Source organism: Malaclemys terrapin, chromosome 8, assembly GCF_027887155.1.
Source record: "Malaclemys terrapin pileata isolate rMalTer1 chromosome 8, rMalTer1.hap1, whole genome shotgun sequence".
In the NCBI taxonomy this organism is placed as follows: Eukaryota; Metazoa; Chordata; order Testudines; family Emydidae; genus Malaclemys; species Malaclemys terrapin.
The window spans coordinates 100,459,195-100,479,070 of record NC_071512.1 but is presented as its reverse complement, the minus strand read 5'-3'; the positions used below and the strand labels follow the sequence as shown (position 1 = coordinate 100,479,070).

At 45.2% G+C, this 19,876-nt stretch overlaps 1 protein-coding gene across 1 annotated transcript in view; it reads right to left on the bottom strand.

Annotated features, from left to right (window-relative positions):
- EPS15 (epidermal growth factor receptor pathway substrate 15) overlaps nucleotides 1-17,807 on the bottom strand; it is a 114,196-nt gene extending 96,389 nt beyond the window's left edge. The window contains exons 1-2 of the mRNA XM_054036805.1: nucleotides 17,675-17,807; nucleotides 2,402-2,443 (exon numbers count right to left, since the gene is read on the bottom strand). Of these exons, the coding sequence (XP_053892780.1) occupies nucleotides 2,402-2,443; nucleotides 17,675-17,701 (69 nt within the window). The 5' untranslated portion in view covers nucleotides 17,702-17,807. The remainder of the gene's footprint in view (nucleotides 1-2,401; nucleotides 2,444-17,674) is intronic.
- Between the last annotated feature and the right edge of the window lie 2,069 nt (nucleotides 17,808-19,876).

Genomic DNA, 19,876 nt, shown 5'->3' with positions numbered 1-19,876 from the left:
AACTCAGCTGAGTCCTCTCAACTACTGCTACTATGATGTGTAAGGATAAAGAATACACTATCAGCACCAAATGAAAAAGACAAATGAGGATTGGGGAATTCTAGACATCACTTTAAAAAAAGAAAAAAAAGCAATGCTCAAATCAACCCTACAAACTGAGTTCAGAAAATAATGTCAAATGCAACTAAATCTTTCAAGTAAATGCATTCCACCATTATTCTTGGTGACAATGACATAAAAACCTGTTGGACCGAGCCAGTAAGCAGGTGTGCCAGCACAGCAACCTACCTGACAGTGATGTCACATTTGAAGGTTCCCCTTTCCTGTCTCTGACGTGCGAGGAAATCTATGAGTAGGGGCTGATGCTCTACCCAACCACATCATGCCAAAGAGGTTGTAGTTAAGTCTGATCAGACATGCATGGGTGACTCAACCAGGAATTATAGGGGGGAGGGGTATGCGCGCGCACAGCTCTCACAGGGAATATGTGGTAGTTTGATTTGTTGCTCTGCACGAATCTCAAGAACGGGGTGGAAGAGGAGAGGGTAGAATCTGCAGCAACTCTTTCACATTAGGCAAAAGACTAACAATATTCAGGCTCTTAACGTATGCTCCTCTGGCTCCATCTGAAGAGCTGTCGCTGAAGTCCAGGACATTAGGCAGTTTCCCAAAATTTCAGTTCGTGCTTCTGAACATGTGACGAATCATTAAGAAATTCATCATCCATGAGCTTATAAATAAAGCATTCAATCTCGATAGCATTTAACAGCACAGTCTAAGCACATCAGCTGACTGTACTGGAGACAGTCAGTCAGTCAGGTTATTCAGTATAGCCTAAGTTTAAAAACTGAGAAGAGAGCATAATCATGCTGTTTGCATCTGGCCTCAAATGTTATGTTGTCCCCACTTCAGAGGGAGATCCATTCAAGCATGTTCACCTGATCTCCAAGCCTTAGGATAAAAACTAGGAAACCCACTTCTCAGATTCTTGCTTGAGCTGTTGTTGGGGTTGGTGGTAAAATCAACGTAAGTTTCCCAGGTCAATGTAACACATGCAGACAATGATTCTTGTCTTGTCTCATGCCTTCCATGACATTGGATTCTTGCAAGTAACATCAAATTCTCATAAGTAACATGACAATTCATATAGATGTACACGCATTGGATTTGTCCCTCAATACAGGACCGACAAGGGGAGTATGACTCAACTATGACAAAGATATGATCCTCATCTCCTTAAAGTTGACGTCAGGGTCCATCCTTGCTCCTGTCAAGGTGGTGGACCTCTTCTCCTTTAAATGGCCAACCTCTGACTACTGGATCCAAAACAGATTCTGGGGGAAAAGTAAAGTAGTGGAGACCCATCTCCCAACCCAAGAGGGAGGAAGGTGGGGAGCAGAAAAATATAGAAAGCTGCCCCTTTCCTGCTGATAAGGGGACTTCATTTGAAATTTATCAGATACTTACTAATCAGAGGCTAATAGAAGAAACTGAGCCCCTAAGCAAGGTCCAAAGAGCACCTTAGTAGGAATCAATCAGCTCTTGCCCTCCTCTCAGCAACTGGAGCATACTCAGGACTGAGTTTCTTAATAGGAGGTCTGTAGTCGGTCTGCCAGATGATGGCAACAATTTATCTTAACCGCTAATGCACTCATATCAAAACACAATTAAACAAACCAAATTGTCCCCATTTTTAAAAGCTATCAACTTGGCAGTTGTTAACCCAACTTCATTTCAGGTTGATTTGCAAGGACATATCCCAGATGAAGAGGAAAAAATGTCTTAGAACCTCAGGTAAATAGAGAAACACATCAGTAGCAGGCTATTAAACTATAACATTTAACAAGTTCAACCTAGAGAGTTTACTTAGGGTATTTCTACACTTAAAATGCTACAGCAGTGCAGCTACACCACTGAAGCTCTTCAGTACAGACACTACCTACACCGATATGACGGATTCTCCCATCCATGTAGGTAATCTACCTCCCAGATAGGCGATAGCTAGGTTGATAGAAGAATTCTTTCATCAACCTAGAACTGTCTAGATCAGGGGTTAGCTCGGTATAGGTAGGTTTCTCAGGGATACAGATTTTTCACACTCCCCAGACACGTAGCTACACCAATGTAAAAATTACTGAGGGCACTATCGCAATATTAAAAAAAAAAAAAAAAAAAAAAAAATCTGTCAAACCAGTTTAGGATCTGGGCCCTTAAGTGTGATCTGCCCCATGGTCTTTACCATTTTAACAAAGTAGTTTAAGGCTGCAGTGTTACACAGTACTGAACCCACCCTACACAGTCTGATAAAAATATTCAATCTTCATCTCTAAAAGGAATATGGCAACAAGAGAAGTTTTTAAACTGAACTAGAAATTTAGAGCAAGAGAATAAAAACTCCTACCTGTCGATAGTACTTCTCATACACAGGATTTGCACTGGATAGCTATGAAGAAAGATGCATAAGATTATATGATTAATATGCATAATTTTATCAGTTTAAGTCACTTTATATGATCAAAGTTGCATAATTTAACATGGAAAACTAGACATTTTATACAGGTCTTAAACTGGCTTTTTCTGTCAACTTATAAGATTGTTTACACTTCTGTTGTAGCTGCATTGGTATCCGAATACGAAGCAAAGAAGTCAGATGCACTATGAATCACTTTATGATTTGCAGACTGAATTCCTTAACATTCTCTTTAAAAGTTCTTGATACTAAATGCTATCGGTTTTCACTTTCAGAACTGTCTGCATTAATAAGTCACCCCACTTGGAAGTTAACAGACACCAGCTCCACGCTAGATGAGAGAGACAGAGTTCATAGGGTAGCGCAGTTTAAATGCGCCACTAAGAACCACAGGATATCCCAACAGAAATCTAGCCCAGCACACAAGTTGGTACAGCACCATTGTGGGCATAATTTACACAGGTCTGGCACAGGCAGGGTTTTACAGTGGGAATGCTCCACCCTGTACTAGGCAGGCCTGAGCTAACTTCACAAACCATAAAATGTTATACTCAGGAAAAGGCCTTCAATTCACTTCCCCTACTAAACCAAGGAAGTCTGAGTCGTGAGACTTTTGACTCTGGGGCAAAGCAGATCTCTTTTTCTATGTGTTTGTCTGAGAAATGTTGGGGAGGCCGGAGAGGGCTATTATGTTTTGGGGACTGCCCTTCCTTTATCCTGAAGGAAGAAACAAAACTGTAGGTTTTATTAGATGTTTATGCCCTGAAAGGTATGTCTACACAGAAACTAGATACCAGCAGCTGTCCCGTGCCAGCTGACTTTGGCTCAAGGGACTTGGGCTACGGGGCTGTTTCATTGCTGTGTAGACTTTCGGGCTCAGGCTGCAGCCCAAGCTCTGGGACCCTCCTGCCTCCCAGGGCACTAGAGTCCAGGCTTCACCCCAAGCCCAAAAGTCTACATAGCAGTAAAACAGCCCCGTAGCCTGAGCCCTGCAAGCCCAACTTAGCTGGCATTGGCAAGGTGCAGGTATCTAGTTGCTGTATAGACATACCCTAAGACATGCTGATCGAGCACATTTTTGTAAGGTGTACAACTAGTATTATCAACAAATGGATAATGGGTTATATTTACTATCCTTAACTGGGAGTGCTGACCACACTGTAAATCTAGCACCTACACAGATCAGTAAGAAAGCAGAAAACCATTTCCTCTAACTACAAACCAGAAATACTATTCATTCCATGTACAATGCAAATACATGACTAATCTTGCAACCTCAAACATGTGCATATGTGAGTGGGACTTGACCCAAAGTGTTTATAATTATAGCATGTATTTCTAATTTCAGATTTAAAAGTCTTGTAAACTTGCATACAATTTGGACACTGACAAAAATATGTAAGCAATTGTAGGAAATATTTTACTACTACTACTACTAAGATGGGCATTATAAGTGTAAATCTATTTCTCTTGTAGTAACACTTTATACTGTAGCCTCTTTGTCCCAGTGGTTAGCCAATATTTGGGGCCTTGCGGGGTTGTTTCCATTGTAAGGAGAAATTGATTAAAAGAGTAAAGGATCTATTTGGTGCACTGCTGTTTATTAAAGTCCACTTTTCCTGACCACAGTAGAAACAGATGACTGGAGGAAGTTTCCTTGTTCAGAAATCCAACTATTGGGGACCAACTATGATGTCCCAGAAAGTGAGGCTCAAGAATCAAAACATAGTGTTCTCCAGTTGTTTATTTCTATTTAAATAAAAATGATCGAGTTACTAAGTAAACTATTTGGAAAGTATGCTTATTTAGTGACATATTAACATTTGAATACACCTCTACCTCGATATAACGCTGTCCTCAGGAGCCAAAAAAAAAAAAAAAAAAAAAAAAAATCTTACTGCGTTATAGGTGAAACCACGTTATATCGAACTTGCTTTGATCCGCTGGAGTGCGCAGCCCCACCCCCAGAGCACTGCTTTACTGTGTTATATCAGAATTCGTGTTATATCGGGGTAGAGGTGTATTCCCCCGCCCCCCGTAACCCAACTATTTGTAGCAAGAGTTGAATTCAGACCACTGGGTTTGGATTGAAGGTATTGGCAGCAATAGTCAGAGTTGTCACCCAGTATCCTGCTACCTCAGATCTTTTTATGGCCAGGTGCCCCATTAGGATTTAAGTTAGATTCCTTGAGTCACTTTTAAACTGACTCCGGAAATATAAGACAACACGTACAGAAGGATGTTGCTAGACTGACTTCTTTAAGAAATGTTTTTAGAACATTGGTGTTGTTAGGTCACTGATGTTATTTACTATGAATTTCTTTTCCCGCTTAATCTGCTAGCAAATATCTAACAAGGGACACCGTGTTCAAGCAATTTATAAACTGTTAATTGTATCAGCTTGATGAGGGCTTGCCTAGTTTACTTCTGCACTAATGCTCAGAGAACTTCACTGCTGGGAGATTTGAAAATGTTTACAAAACTGTATTATTTTTATTACTGTAGCACCTACGAGCCCTAGTCATAGAGCAGGACCCCACTGTTACATGTTGTACAAAACACAGTCCCTGCCTCAAGGGAATTACAATGCAAGTACAAAACAAGAAACAGACAGATGGCGAGAACAGGTAAACAATGAGACAATATTGGTCAGCATGACAGACTAGAGAGGTTAGTACTATATTCTCTATTAACGTACAAAGTTTTCAGTATTCCACACTGATCACAGCTAAATTGGATCTTTCTTGCTGGCTGCAGCTAAAAAATGTGGTGTTATACTTGTAGTCCATATATGATATTTTCCACTCAAAGACACCTAGTTTCAAACAGACAGCTTAAAATGTTGCCTGTAAAGGTTTGAAATACGCCATTGTCAATGAGTAAGCCTAAAATCTGGGTGGCTACATTTGTGTTGCTTCAACTAAACATTTTATAATATAGACATGTCCCATCTTAATATCTCATTCGGGTCAAATCCACAGGAACCCTAAAATAGTTTGCAAATACAACCAAATTAAAATTACAAACAAAATTCTGGAACAAAACTATCTAGCGAGTGCAAAGAAGAAATAAAAACCACAAAACTGAGTGTTTTAAGGCATCAAGTCTTCATTTGTCTTTCCTGTCCCATCTCCCCTTCCTCTCCCCCAAGGGAGGGACCATTAATCTGCCCCACCTAGATGCACTACAAAACAATGTCATCCTTCTGCTCAGCAAAACACTATTCCAGCCAAACCTATCATTGTTAGTCTTGGACAGGAAACACATGCATGTTCAGGTCATGGAATTACAAACACTTAAACTCAAAATAATCTTTTCATTCAACACTCATAGTACAAGCCAATAAAATTTCTCTAGATTTCTGATTTTGGGGCTCATTTTCATTATATCAGTACAACCCCAGGAAATGGAATTTCCTGTGAAAGTGGATAGTTTGGAAGACAGTTTCATTTTACTGGCAACAGACTTCATAGTTTTCCCATAAAAGAATACTGAGCAAAAAGGCGAGTGTAACAGAAGATGACCTGTGTACTGTAGCTTTTTCCTTGCATCAATATATTATAAAGAGTATTTTGAATTCTTCAGTGCCAGTTAGGAATTTTGCCGGGTAACACTTCTTCGCTTTACTGGAATTGGCACATACAGTTGCAGAGTGGAAATTGTGGACTCATTTTCAGTGTGAATAGTCAGATCCCACTGTACATAAAAAATTAAAATATACTATTGTAAATTCGATTAAAAATTAATTACTTTAACATTAACATCTGTTCCAGTAATTACCCTGCAAAGATTACAGTTTGCGTTGAGAATGTCTGGTCCTTATAGAGTCCTAACCTAGGAAACGAAGGCCAGCTTTATAGCCATCTGTCTCTGTGTCTTTCTGGCTTCAGTCAATCAGCCCATTATAGCCTTTCATGGTTTTAATCCATCACCATCACCCCCACGATTACATAGGGGTGTATTTTAAGTCATTAAAACAGTTTTTCCCCCTTAGCCTCCGTCCAACAGAAAGTAAAGGAACACCAACGCCATCTACCCATGAAAAAAGAAACCAAACAAGCGAATATTTTGTAGTTTTCTCCATCTATCTCAGTGCGAGACTGAAATACTATATTCTGCCTCCACGTGAAGGCATGCCAGATTAATATTAGTACTTCCAGACCCACATCATTCCAAGATTGCATAATCTAGAAATGAGCAAACACTGCTTACTTTTCCCAGTGCTGAAAGAGACCCAGAACACTAAAGTAGTATTCCTTAAAGAACAACGAGTGCGCCAGCTCTCCATTTATGTAATGTAGAGGAAAAGTGGAAGAAAGAACCAGCCCTGCAGTCAGTTTCTGTCCTTTCCATGGGGCTCCACATTAAGCTTCAGGAAAGAGATTTGATATACTAGTCTTCTGAATAAACCTCTCAGTGGCTCTCCCCCTTGAGATATCTTTTCCACAGTGGTGGATTGTTCAGGCATTGTGATGCATTGATTAATCAGGCTCATTGATACAAGTGAAGGACATATGAAAACTGAGGAGTCTTCACCCAAAATTAACTGCAAGTCCAAAAAAATCAGTTTTAAAGAGTATTTACACTCTATTGGGTTTCTCTAGTACAACTCTGTAGAGGTTTATAGAATTGAGAGGGGGGAAAAAAAACATTAGGTCAGCCTCTCTCTCTCTGGCAACGTAGGACAGTTCTCTATTCTATTGTTTTGCACTGTAGTTTGAAGTGTTTAAAGATAAAATGTTTCCCAACGCTTCCCTTACCCTATACCATAGCCAAGTACAGCTCAGCTTCAGGATGTTTTTCTTGATTTTCAGCCTAAAATTTTCCCTTCCTAATTTCATCCTATTAAGCCTAGTTCACCTCCTTTTTAAAATGCTACATAATTCCACTTTGCCTGCAACTCTTATAATATTCAAATATTTGTACAGGATTCTTCAGACTTCAGGTGCTTGTAAGAAAGGCCAAATATTTAAATGTGTGGCTTGGATAAAGTCTGGAGAACCCTGTACAAGTATCTGAAGGATTGGCTTTCATTGCTGTCATATGATAGACAACTCATGTCTAGTTTGCTGTCCACTATCATCTCAGAGACTTTACATCAGGAAAAAAAAATTTGTTTTTTTTTTTTTTGTATCAGTGAAGCCCTATCAGTGGTAGAAACAGGGGAACTGTATTTTAGACTGGGGTAGGCCATTTTCCCCACCCTCACAATGTTCGTTAGTCCTATGTAGACTTAGGAAAAGGCAGCTTAATATTTTTGCTTTCCATTTTTCTTGTTCCCATCATACATGTTTGTCTTGAATTAATTTTTCCTAAATATATTCACTTGCATTTTTCTAATCAGTCTCATTTTACTGTTTTCTGCCCATTTCTCTAATTTTTATGCTAAATACAAAAGGATAAAAAAAAGTTACAGTGGAATCTTATAGGCCAGAGGTAATTCTCAACATCAAACCAATCCAGAAATCTTTATTTAAAACAAAGATTCACTATAGCCTTAACAATGTCAATATACACAGTGCATTTAAAAAAGATTTGAAAAACTTTCATTTTACTTCACTATAACTCAACTGTACACTACTGAAGCACTAGAGCAGGGGTCGGCAACATTTGGCACGCGGCTTGCCATGGTAAGCACCCTGGCGGGCCGGGCCAGTTTATTTACCTGCTGACGCGGCAGGTTTGGCCGATCGCAGCCCCCACTGGCCGCGGTTTGCCGTCCTGGGCCAATGGGGGTGGCGGGAAGCCGCGGCCAGCACATCCCTCACCTGCGCCGCCTCCCGCCACCCCCATTGGCCCGGGACAGCGAACCACGGCGAGTGGGGGGGGGGGGTCGCAATCGGCCGAACCTGCCGCGTCAGCAGGTAAATAAACTGGCCCGGCCCGCCAGGGTGCTTACCCTGGAGAGCCGCGTGCCAAACGTTGCCGACCCCTGCACTAGAGCATTTCTGCAACTGAATTTAGACAGTGTAATGACATTCTTCATCTCTTATGCAAGTTAACCATGTTTTGATTTCTTGTTATGCAATCCCTCATCCATACCACCACAATAATCAATGCTGGACTATAAAGCCTACTTAAAATGAAAAAGTGGACTAAATGTTACTTAATATTAATATACTCTAAAGGTTTCAATATTGTTTTCAGGGATTAAGGTAAGGGGGGGGGGTGTTGGTGAGCACAGCTCCTGCTCACTAAAAGCAGACAGCTCCCTCTCCTCTTTGGCTGATGCAGCAACTTGCTCTCCTGTTTCAATCTACATTAAGTGGTTATTTTACCCTCTAATGGTGTGTGTGTGGGGGGGGAAGAAACCTTAGAGATTTGCATAGTTTTCCACAGTGTACACAGAGCACTTTCACTGAGAGACGAACTGCGGGGGTTCTCCCTTACTCTTGCCAAAATGACACACAGTCTTAATGCCAGATAGTAAAACAAAATTCTGAATTTTGTCATGTTGCAGATTTATTGGGTATATGAGAGACATGGCTGAGTTTTATACAGAAAAAGGAAGTTGACTGGTTAGCTTTACCGCAGGTGCATATTACCGCATAGCTCAGGGGTGGCCAACCTGTGGCTCCGGAGCCATATGCGGCTCTTCAGAAGTTAATATGCGGCTCCTTCTAGAGGCACCGACTCTGGGGCTGGAGCTACAGGCGCCAACTTTCCAATGTGCCGGGGGGGCTCACTGCTCAACCCCTGGCTCTGCCCCCATACCACCCCTTCCCGCCCCCTCCCCTGAGCCTGCCAGGCCCTCATTCCTCCCCCCCAGAGCCTCCTGCATGCCATGAAACAGCTGATCGGGAGGTGCCGGGATGGAGGGGGAGGCGCTGATCAGGCTGCCGGTGAACGGGAGGTGCTGAGAGCGGTGGGGGGGGGCGGAGGGGTGGAGCTGATGCGTGGGCTGCTGACGTATTACTGTGGCTCTTTGGCAATGTACATTGGTAAATTCTGGCTGCTTCTCAGGCTCAGGTTAGCCACCCCTGGCATAGCTAGTTTGTTGAAATATATTAACATGAAACCTATTGCTAATGTGTTCCAACAGTAAAGGGTACCCAAGGGTTCTATAATTACACATCCAGGTTCGTACTCAGCAAGACTATCCAGAGACCTGCATTATGCCACAAACTGTATGTATAATTATAGATGCAATAGTGACACCATATTTAATTTTATACTGAGATTTGCACTTGAAGTAGGACAAAATCTCTTGTTTCACATCATAATTTAATATAGTCTCCAAAATTGGCACAATGTCATTTTTAAAAGAAAAATATTTACTAACTTCTGCAAAGGAAACATTTGAAAGTGCTTCCTTTTTAAAATGTTGCCCTCCCCACACACATTTGTGTTTCTCTGTCTAGCTAAATAACCAGTTCCGACCCACTCCCAGTTTCCTCCTCTCTTTCTTCCTCCCCTCCCATTCCCAGAGTGACACCATACATAGGACACTGTTTAAGCTTTAACTTAAACAGTGGCCTTACTTTTCAAAAGTAGTAATCTTTGAGTCCCTATCCTAGGACACCTTAAAGAGGCCTGATTCTCAGAGAGTAGGAGGTCAGAACTTTCTGAATATCTTTAAGGTTACTTACCCCAAAATTGGAGGTACCCCAAAACACTAGTCACTTCTGAAAGTTTAGACCAAAACATTACTGCCCTTATTTGTCATGACCCTAATTTGAGTTTTGAGGAAACTAGATAGGTGTATCAAATTACTTTTGTTTTCTGACATCTATAGCTTAGCTCCCCAACTAGGTGCAAAAAAAAAAAAAAAAAAAAAAAAAAAAAAAAAAGGAACAATAGGTCTGAATCAGTGGAAATTTCCTAACCAGCTCTATCCTTCATTTAACCAGCTGTGCTCTGCACATGCACTTGGTGAACCAAAGAGGCACGCTGGGCAGTGAGGTATTCTGGGATGGGCAGGAGGGGGAAAGCGTGTGGCAAACCCAAGGTGGGGAACAGTATGTAGAGAGAGCTAAACAGATCTGGGCATTAAATATGGAATACAGAATGCTTCACGTCTAAGTCATTGATTCAAAGCAAAACCTTGTCACTCGTTCTTTCAGAGTTTACAATAAATAAGTTCTTAGCATCCACATCATTAACACCAACATTACAATTATCACATCTTGCTAGTTTCAGTGGAGAAACCAAGAATTGAATGGGCCATACGGGTCCCTAAAACAGGAGTTTCAAGTTAAAGCACATTGCTGGAACTAGTGCAACTGTCACTATCCGTAACATTTTTGTTGTGCAACTGGAGGGCTTACCTTGACTCTCAATCCAACATTAAATTTACACACACACACACACACACACACACTTTTACCTGTGCACATCTTTAAAGCAAGCAAAGTAATAAGAACAAGACTTATCTATCTATAAGCGCTCTCCCCCACAACAAAGCACACAGAGTGTCTGTATATTTAAAAACAAAAACAAATACATAAACCACCATACACTGGGACAATAAAAATAGAACAAACATGGATCATGGCAAACCTGGGTCTCACAGCCATGGCTAAAGTTTGCCTTATCACAGCAGAGTAAGACAGTTTTGCTGAACTAGTCATTTGTACACCTGTTATAAAGAGCAACTGTTTTAAAAACATAATGCCTTCAGGTCATCAAAACAAAGTACAACTTATTCTGAATTGCACTTAGACCTTTGATCTTTCTTTGCAAGTTATTCCTTCAAGACCCCCAGATCATTAAAATTTATATTGTACCCTAAAGAACCAATAAGACTTCATCTGCAGGTCAGCTGCAGTGAGGGAGCGAGCACACTTGAATCCACAGAGAGGTTCCTTCTCATGCCCCTCAAAAAAAGGACTCAGCATGCAAGGCAAGCATGTAGGTCAGCTGTTTACATGTAAACCAGTTCTGTAGAAACAAAACACCTTCCAGAATTTCTCTTACACTCCAACAAACTATATTCACAGTGTTCTTATTAGAAATATATCCATGCGCTCTGCAGGTATTTTATTACCATTTCTGAATTACTCTGACTTTGCAGTGCTTTTTTCCTTTACATATTTAACAGCTGAAATTGAGGTTATGGAAAAATATATCTTAGGTTTTTAGTTACAGACCATACTTGTCACTCTGAGTTAGACACCAAAATGCAATCTGTTATTTAATTGCTGGGAAATGTTGTTAAATATTGTAACTGCACTTTATTAACACCAAGGATGGAAAACTCTCTGAGATGCTACAGACGCTAAACCATTTGAGACTAGCCTGGTTTCAGTTTGGGAACATCCAACTTCCCGGTTACACTGACCACAATCGGGAGGGAGGGAGAGAGAGAAATTAAGATATATAGAGACTCTGGATTATACTTACATTAACTAGATATTGTCCCAATTCTTCTCTCATGTACACTGCATGTGTTTTGTATCTTTTTTGGTTTCTTGCTCTCTTATTTCATTCTCAGTAAAGATTAAAGTGTGTTTCTCTTTGCATTACAGTATAAAATTAACTTGTCTCATTCCACGACACTGCAATTTTATGTAAGATGTTTTTAAAAATAAATAAATAAACTCAGCCATGACATTGTAGCATTTCATATATAGGATTGCTCTCACAATACTATAGTTTATGGTCTGTCAGCAATTCTTGTATACATCCTAATTCCTAGGTTTAAATCTGCATTGAAGAAACTTGTTCTAGTTTAAAAATGTGATGAACTCAGAACCTCGTTTAATGCAAAAAACAACAAAAATAAACTGTCATGTAAAACTGATGCCAACAATTAAGCTGAGTAAACCTATACCTGCTATTTATACTATACAAGAATCCAAGAGACTGAGAAAAGTTAGCCCCAAAGTCCTCTCATAATCCATCACATTTCTATTCACAATTTTACTTCCTGATAACTAGAAGTACATACATTCTATAGCGAAATGATCACATTGTATGTATAGAAGGACAGAGGAACTATGTAAGCAATCATACTACATGACGTGGTTATAATGTACACCCAGGTCTCTTTTTTGCCAAAAGGCCCTATGCCTTCAGCCACACAATAACTGGAGTTATTCTTTTATAACCCTTCCTTGAAGCATTTTTAAGTCAGTGTCTGAACAATTCTTCTGTCTCCATTCTTCGTGTAAACTTTTTTGGTACCTGAAATATATCAAATTTTAAAGTAAAACAACACTTCAGGAGGGCAGTTTCACTTGATATTTACACATCTTCTCTAGTGACTTTACAGCACTTGATTTCAGCTTCCCAAAATAACTGAACTGTGAGCATCCAGTGAATTCACACATACCCATCATAATCTCTTGCTTTCATGACAGAACTTGCTTTCCTTCCTAAGAGTATCCAACTGTGCAGACAGAGTGAGAAAATTACAAAGCTGAGTTACCCTAAGCACACAGGAGCAGACCAAAAAAATAAATAAATAAAAGGCTAGTAATTCTAAGCACATGTTGGTATTTATCAGCACTGGTAAATGAACAAACAACATTTATAAGAGACTATAAAGCTCTCCTAGCTAAACAAAACAACTGTATCCTGTGTACTGAATAGCATGTCTGACCCCTAATAGGTGTGCTTCAGAATTACAAGAACTACAAGAATATAAATTTCTCACTGACAAAATAAAGAGAAGCCAAGTAGTTCCAATACATATCTTATTCAGTAGAAAATCTAGGGAATAAGAGTCTCAACAGTATTCATTACTCCATACAAAGGCTTCCAAATATTGGAAATCCTCACCAGTATTCAGGCAATACATTTAGAAGACGAAAACATTAGTCAGAAGTTTGTCTAAACCCTGAAAGGTGCCAAACTTCTCAAAGCTTGAATGCTCTCACCAGGTTAGTCCTTTATCTCCTCTAACTATCCACATTCAACCAGTATACAACATAGATACCACCACTCCAAATACCCAGATCAAAAGGCACAACAGCTTTCAACCATTTCACTCTGAAGTGAACAGTCCAACATCATCTTGCTATTTTGTAAATAAAATATAGTTCATAAGAAGTAAGGTTTCAGGTCAATCCCCCTAGAGAGTTTACTCTTCAGTAACATGCTCATGTTCTTATCTGAATTTAAAGAACACTTAACATGATATCTCCACTTATTAATGTCAATACTTTTATACCACCCTTTAAAGGTCTAATACTCTCAAGCTACCTGCTAATTACTTGGAGAGGAGTTGGAATAGCTTGAAAACAAAGAAGAAGAAGAAATTAATAAATGGGGTCAGCTTAAGAGATCAGTCCACGCTTGAAAGGTCAGGCACAATTACCTAAACCATATGACCCAGTCATTGCCCCTCCCCCATTGAATCAAGGGTTGTTACATGCCTTGAAAATCAGTGGAAAATGCTAATTTTGAACATGTTCCATGTGCTTTTTTGCAAGCCAAAGAGCAGCCTTTTTTAAAGGTTGAAATGCTACAACCCAAATCTCTTGCCTACCTTAAATATATGTTTCTTGCTGTTATATTGCTAAAGGAAAACAACTCACCAAGAATTAAGGCAGGTCACTGCTACCTTCTCTGTGGTTTAGGCACACATGTGCCCGTCACACCATCTCTCCACAATTCTGCGAGCAAGATGGATTTTAAGAGCCTACTGCTTCCAAGAACTGAGCAACATGCATGGAGTGGCACCTGTAGACCAATACACTAGGTCTAATTTTATGCCATGTAGCAGTCTGAGGGGCCACCGGTTCTCATTACTGAACTACATGGATAACTGTGATAACTCAAGGGAGTATGCTACTGTAGAGTTACTTCAGTACAAGAGCCACCACCCCTCTGACTCCTGCAATGAGGAACAGCCTTTCCCCACCCCCGTGTTCTCAAGCTTCAGCCCTGGACCACAGCAAGTCTCACTCCAGCCCTGGCGACCCCATTAAAATGGGATCATAACCCACAGTCTGAGAACAGCTTTAGTTCATCAAATCATCATCACTTTCCACGTTTCAGATGAAGACACAAATCCCCCCCCCCAAATCACATACATCATCACATCCTATTATTGTTCCCAATGCCGAACACTTCAACTTTATTCTCTACAGCAGGGGTTCTCAACCTTTTTCTTTTTGAGCCCCCCTGGCCCCAATCCTATAAAAACTCCACGACCCACTTGTGCCACCACTGTTTTTCTGCATATTAAAGCCAGGACCACAGTTAGGGGGTAGCAAGCAGGACAACTCCTCAGGGCTCCATGCCACAGGGGGACCCCGTGAAGCTAAGCTGATCAGGCTGCAGCTTCAGCCCTGGTTGGTAGGATTTGGGGCCCCGGGCTTTGGCTTTCTGCCTTGGGCCTCAACAAGTCTAATGATGGCCCTGCTTGGTGGGCCCCCTGAAGCCTACTCGCAGCCTCCCAGGGACCCCCAGAACCCTGGTTGAGAACCACTGCTCTACAGATCCTTTCAGCCCAGATCAATACAAACTAGACCATGTACCACTGCACAGTGTAATCCACATTTAGGGCAATGCTTCAGGGAGGGCCAGCGTGGTCCACCATTCACCTCCCCGGCACCACCAGATACTGGACATCGGGAGGGGCATCTCCTCAGGAGAACACAGAAGGGCATCATGCAGGAACACAGCGAGAGGAGATTATTGGGGGCATAGAAGAAGGGAAGGGATGAAGAAGTTTTAAAGGGGACACAAAGTAGGAATGCGAGTTTTAAGGGGGCACAGAACTAAGGCAAGAGTTACTAGGGCGCAAGGCAAGGCACAGGGCCAGAGGTTACAGAGATGGGGCTGAAATGCAACAAGGCACAGGGGTTACAGAAGGAAGAGGACATGGGTTACCGGGAGGGCATGGCAGGATGGGGGTTACTGGGAGGGAAGCACGGCACGGTGCCAGGGGTTACCGGAGGGCACGGCGGGACAGGGATTACCGGGAGGGGCGGCGGACACAGGGGTTACCGGAGGGCGCGGTGGGACTGGGGTTACCGGGAGGGACGGGGGTTACTGAGGGTTACCGGGAGAGGGTTACCGGAGGGCGTGGCGGGCACGGGGGTACCTGGAGGATTACCGGGAGGAGCGGGCGCAGAGGCTACGGAGGACGCGGTGGGGCGGGGGTTACCGGGAGGGACGGGGGTTACTGGGAGGGGGAAGCACGGCACGGTGCCAGGGGTTACCGGAGGGCACGGTGGGGCGGGGGTTACCGGGAGGGACGGGGGTTACTGGGAGGGAAGCACGGCACGGTGCCAGGGGTTACCGGAGGGCACGGTGGGGCGGGGGTTACCGGGAGGGACGGGGGTTACTGGGAGGAAAGCACGGCACGGTGCCAGGGGTTACCGGAGGGCACAGTGGGGCGGGGGTTACCGGGAGGGACGGGGGTTACTGGGAGGGGGAAGCACGGCACGGTGCCAGGGGTTACCGGAGGGCACGGTGGGGCGGGGGTTACCGGGAGGGACGGGGGTTACTGGGAGGGAAGCACGGCACGGTGCCAGGGGTTACCGGAGGGCACGGTGGGGCGGGGGTTACCGGGAGGGACGGGGGTTACTGGGAGGAAAGCACGGCACGGTGCCAGGGGTTACCGGAGGGCACGGTGGGGCGGGGGTTACCGGGAGGGACGGGGGTTACTGGGAGGGGGAAGCACGGCACGGTGCCAGGGGTTACCGGAGGGCACGGTGGGGCGGGGGTTACCGGGAGGGACGGGGGTTACTGGGAGGGAAGCACGGCACGGTGCCAGGGGTTACCGGAGGGCACAGTGGGGCGGGGGTTACCGGGAGGGACGGGGGTTACTGTGAGGGAAGCACGGCACGGTGCCAGGGGTAACCGGAGGGCACGGTGGGGCGGGGGTTACCGGGAGGGAAGCACGGCACGGTGCCAGGGGTTACCGGAGGGCACGGTGGGGCGGGGGTTACCGGGAGGGAAGCACGGCACGGTGCCAGGGGTTACCGGAGGGCACAGTGGGGCGGGGGTTACCGGGAGGGACGGGGGTTACTGGGAGGGAAGCACGGCACGGTGCTAGGGGTTACCGGAGGGCACAGTGGGGCGGGGGTTACCGGGAGGGACGGGGGTTACTGGGAGGGAAGCACGGCACGGTGCCAGGGGTAACCGGAGGGCACGGTGGGGCGGGGGTTACCGGGAGGGACGGGGGTTACTGGGAGGGAAGCACGGCACGGTGCTAGGGGTTACCGGAGGGCACAGTGGGACAGGGATTACCGGAAGGGACGGGCGCAGGGGTTACCGGGAGGGACAGAGGTTACTGGGGGGGGGGCGGGGGTTACTGGGAGGGAAGCACGGCACGGTGCCAGGGGTTACCGGAGGGCACAGTGGGGCGGGGGTTACCGGGAGGGACGGGGGTTACTGGGAGGGAAGCACGGCACGGTGCCAGGGGTTACCGGAGGGCACGGTGGGGCGGGGGTTACCGGGAGGGACGGGCGCAGGGGTTACCGGGAGGGACAGAGGTTACTGGGGGGGGCGGGGGTTACTGGGAGGGAAGCACGGCACGGTGCCAGGGGTTACCGGAGGGCACGGTGGGGCGGGGGTTACCGGGAGGGACGGGGGTTACTGGGAGGGAAGCACGGCACGGTGCCAGGGGTTACCGGAGGGCACAGTGGGGCGGGGGTTACCGGGAGGGACGGGCGCAGGGGTTACCGGGAGGGACAGAGGTTACTGGGGGGGGGGCGGGGGTTACTGGGAGGGAAGCACGGCACGGTGCCAGGGGTTACCGGAGGGCACAGTGGGACGGGGGTTACCGGGAGGGACGGGGGTTACTGGGAGGGAAGCACGGCACGGTGCTAGGGGTTACCGGAGGGCACAGTGGGACAGGGATTACCGGAAGGGACGGGCGCAGGGGTTACCGGGAGGGACGGAGGTTACTGGGGGGGGCGGGGGTTACTGGGAGGGAAGCACGGCACGGTGCCAGGGGTAACCGGAGGACGCGGTGGGGCGGGGGTTACCGGGAGGGACGGGGGTTACCGGGAGGGACGGGGGTTACTGGGAGGGAAGCACGGCACGGTGCTAGGGGTTACCGGAGGGCACAGTGGGACAGGGATTACCGGAAGGGACGGGCGCAGGGGTTACCGGGTGGGGGGGCACGAGGACGGGGATTACCGGGGGAGCGCACGGCACGGGGCCAGGCGTTACCGGCACAGGGGGCCGAAGGACTCAGCCCCGCTCCCCCCGCCGCGAGGGGCACTGCAGGCCTCGGCCCCCGCAGGGGAAGGACCCCGTGGCTCGGCAGGGCGAGTCCCAAGCGGCCGGGCCGGAGGCCGTTACCTGGGTCAGGGAGAGATGGGAGGCCATGCTGCTTCCATCATGCACCGACCGGGCAGCAGGAAGAAGCCGGAGCCGACGCGGGGCCCGGACACTCACTCGCCAACTTCAGCAACTTCCCGATCCCGAGCCAGGCCCCGCCCGCAGCAAAACCCGGCGCCGGATCCCGCCCCCTGACTCGGCGCCTCCATCCAGCCCTCGACACTGCGCGGCTGCAGCAAAACCCGGCGCCGGATCTTGCTCCTATCCCCGACCTGGAGCCTCCAGCCCTCAGCACTTGGGGAGCTGCCTCTAAACCGAGAGCTGGAGTATTTGGCTTGGATCATAGAATCATAGAATATCAGGGTTGGAAGGGACCTCAGGAGATCTAGTCCAACCCACTGCTCAAAGCAAGACCAATCCCCAAGTAAATCATCAGCCAGCCTTCCTTCCTTTGTACTTGTAAAATTCACTGCGGTGAAACCTCCATTGGTCCCATGGTCCTAACCCTCCTTCTGTCTTGGTTATATCAGCCCATTCCCCATGTCCTGGAGAACTCCCAGTATGGTGCTGGCTTATGTAGGGGCTTCAAAAAGACTTTAAGGACATAAGGGACCATTATGCTGGTCTAGTAAGTTGAAGCGCCTTCATAAGGCAGGCTGTAAACTTAACAGAACCAAGAGAAAAATCACAGGAGGCTCCAATACAAAGTGCTGGTGTGAAGAATCCCACCCATACTCTCATCATCAACAAACATAGTCTTTGAGTTCAGCTTCCTACCTCTTTCTTTCTCCCTCTGTCCCTCACCTGCAGGAAATGAGGTACCTCCGTGCATGCCCTCCCTCAAATCCTGGGGGCATGCAAGGGCTGCTTTGTCCTTCATCTGCTGATAACAACAATCCCCAGCAACAGGGATTACTAGGGCACAAGGTACTTTTGCTACCATTGCTCACTGTCCCAACAACAGTTATTTAAACAGTTTTCCTGCACTTTTGCACCACCAGAGTGTTGGGACATTGTTGCAGAATTCATTCAGTGGGGAGAGGGAATAGAAATAGTTCTTATTTTTAGATTTTAACCAAAGATGGCTCAGATGCCAATTAAAATTTTTCATACACTCAATGCAGTGAGAGAGAATTACCAAAACCTGCGCTTATCTGCCAGAGGGTTTTCACAGTCCATTTTTTCCTTTCTCTGCTCTTTCTTCTATTGCTTTCTCCCTTTTTTTTTCTTCACATCACTGCTATGCTCATCCCAGCTGTCATACTCCAAATCCTCACCCTATTATTTCTTAACCACTAATCCCAACAGTTTTATTGCAACTGCCTGGTTCCGACTGCCTTTCCCAACTGCCAATCCCAAATAGCATTCCCTACTATCATTCAACAGCTGCCAAGTTCCAAATGTCATTCCTAATTGCCTTCAGGTTTCCTCATTCCACTCATTTTATGTTAAAGGGCATTTGCTTGTTGCATCAGAGGAACATACTATAACTCCATGTAAATATCTTGTTAGGTTTGCACCATTCACTCCTGCACCATCCTGGAAAATTTAGTGATGGATTTGCTGTTTACTTAACCCATAACTATCAACTCTCCCTTGGCACTTCAGTACTTCTACATCACTATTGTGTTCCACTGCCTACCCTGTAGCAACAGTATTTTTGCTGTACAGATTTGATGCAACTCAGAGTCATTCAGCATTCTTTTTTGTACAATAAAGTTGGGGGGAGGGGTTTCAGTCTCGTGTTCATGTAGTCATTTTAGACTAATTTTCCTGCACTAGGATGGGATCAGGGAGTCTGAAATGCACATTTAGATGAATGGAAATGTGGCAATTAGATTTTATTTTCAATACCTTGTGACTAGTATAAGGAAGTCTGCTTCACTGATTTGTCTCAGTCACAGCAACAGCAAGAAGAAATTATTGAGAGAAGGAAGAATGTAGAACACAAACAATGTAATTATAAGTAATTATTCACACAGTTTTGAACACCATCAGCCAATGATATATGCTTCCTTGTATTTAACCTTTCTGTACTCCATTCCTCTTGAACAAAGTTCCTAAAAGCATAAGTTATCTCTTTAGTTACCTTGATAATCCTCTCTCGAGAACAAAGTGGAATGACATCCAAAAATTAGTGTCTGAAAAGTGAACCGTGAGAATGTATACCTGCAATCATCTCAGCTGGAGCTAGCAGTATAGAGCCTGTTTAGTGGTTGGCTG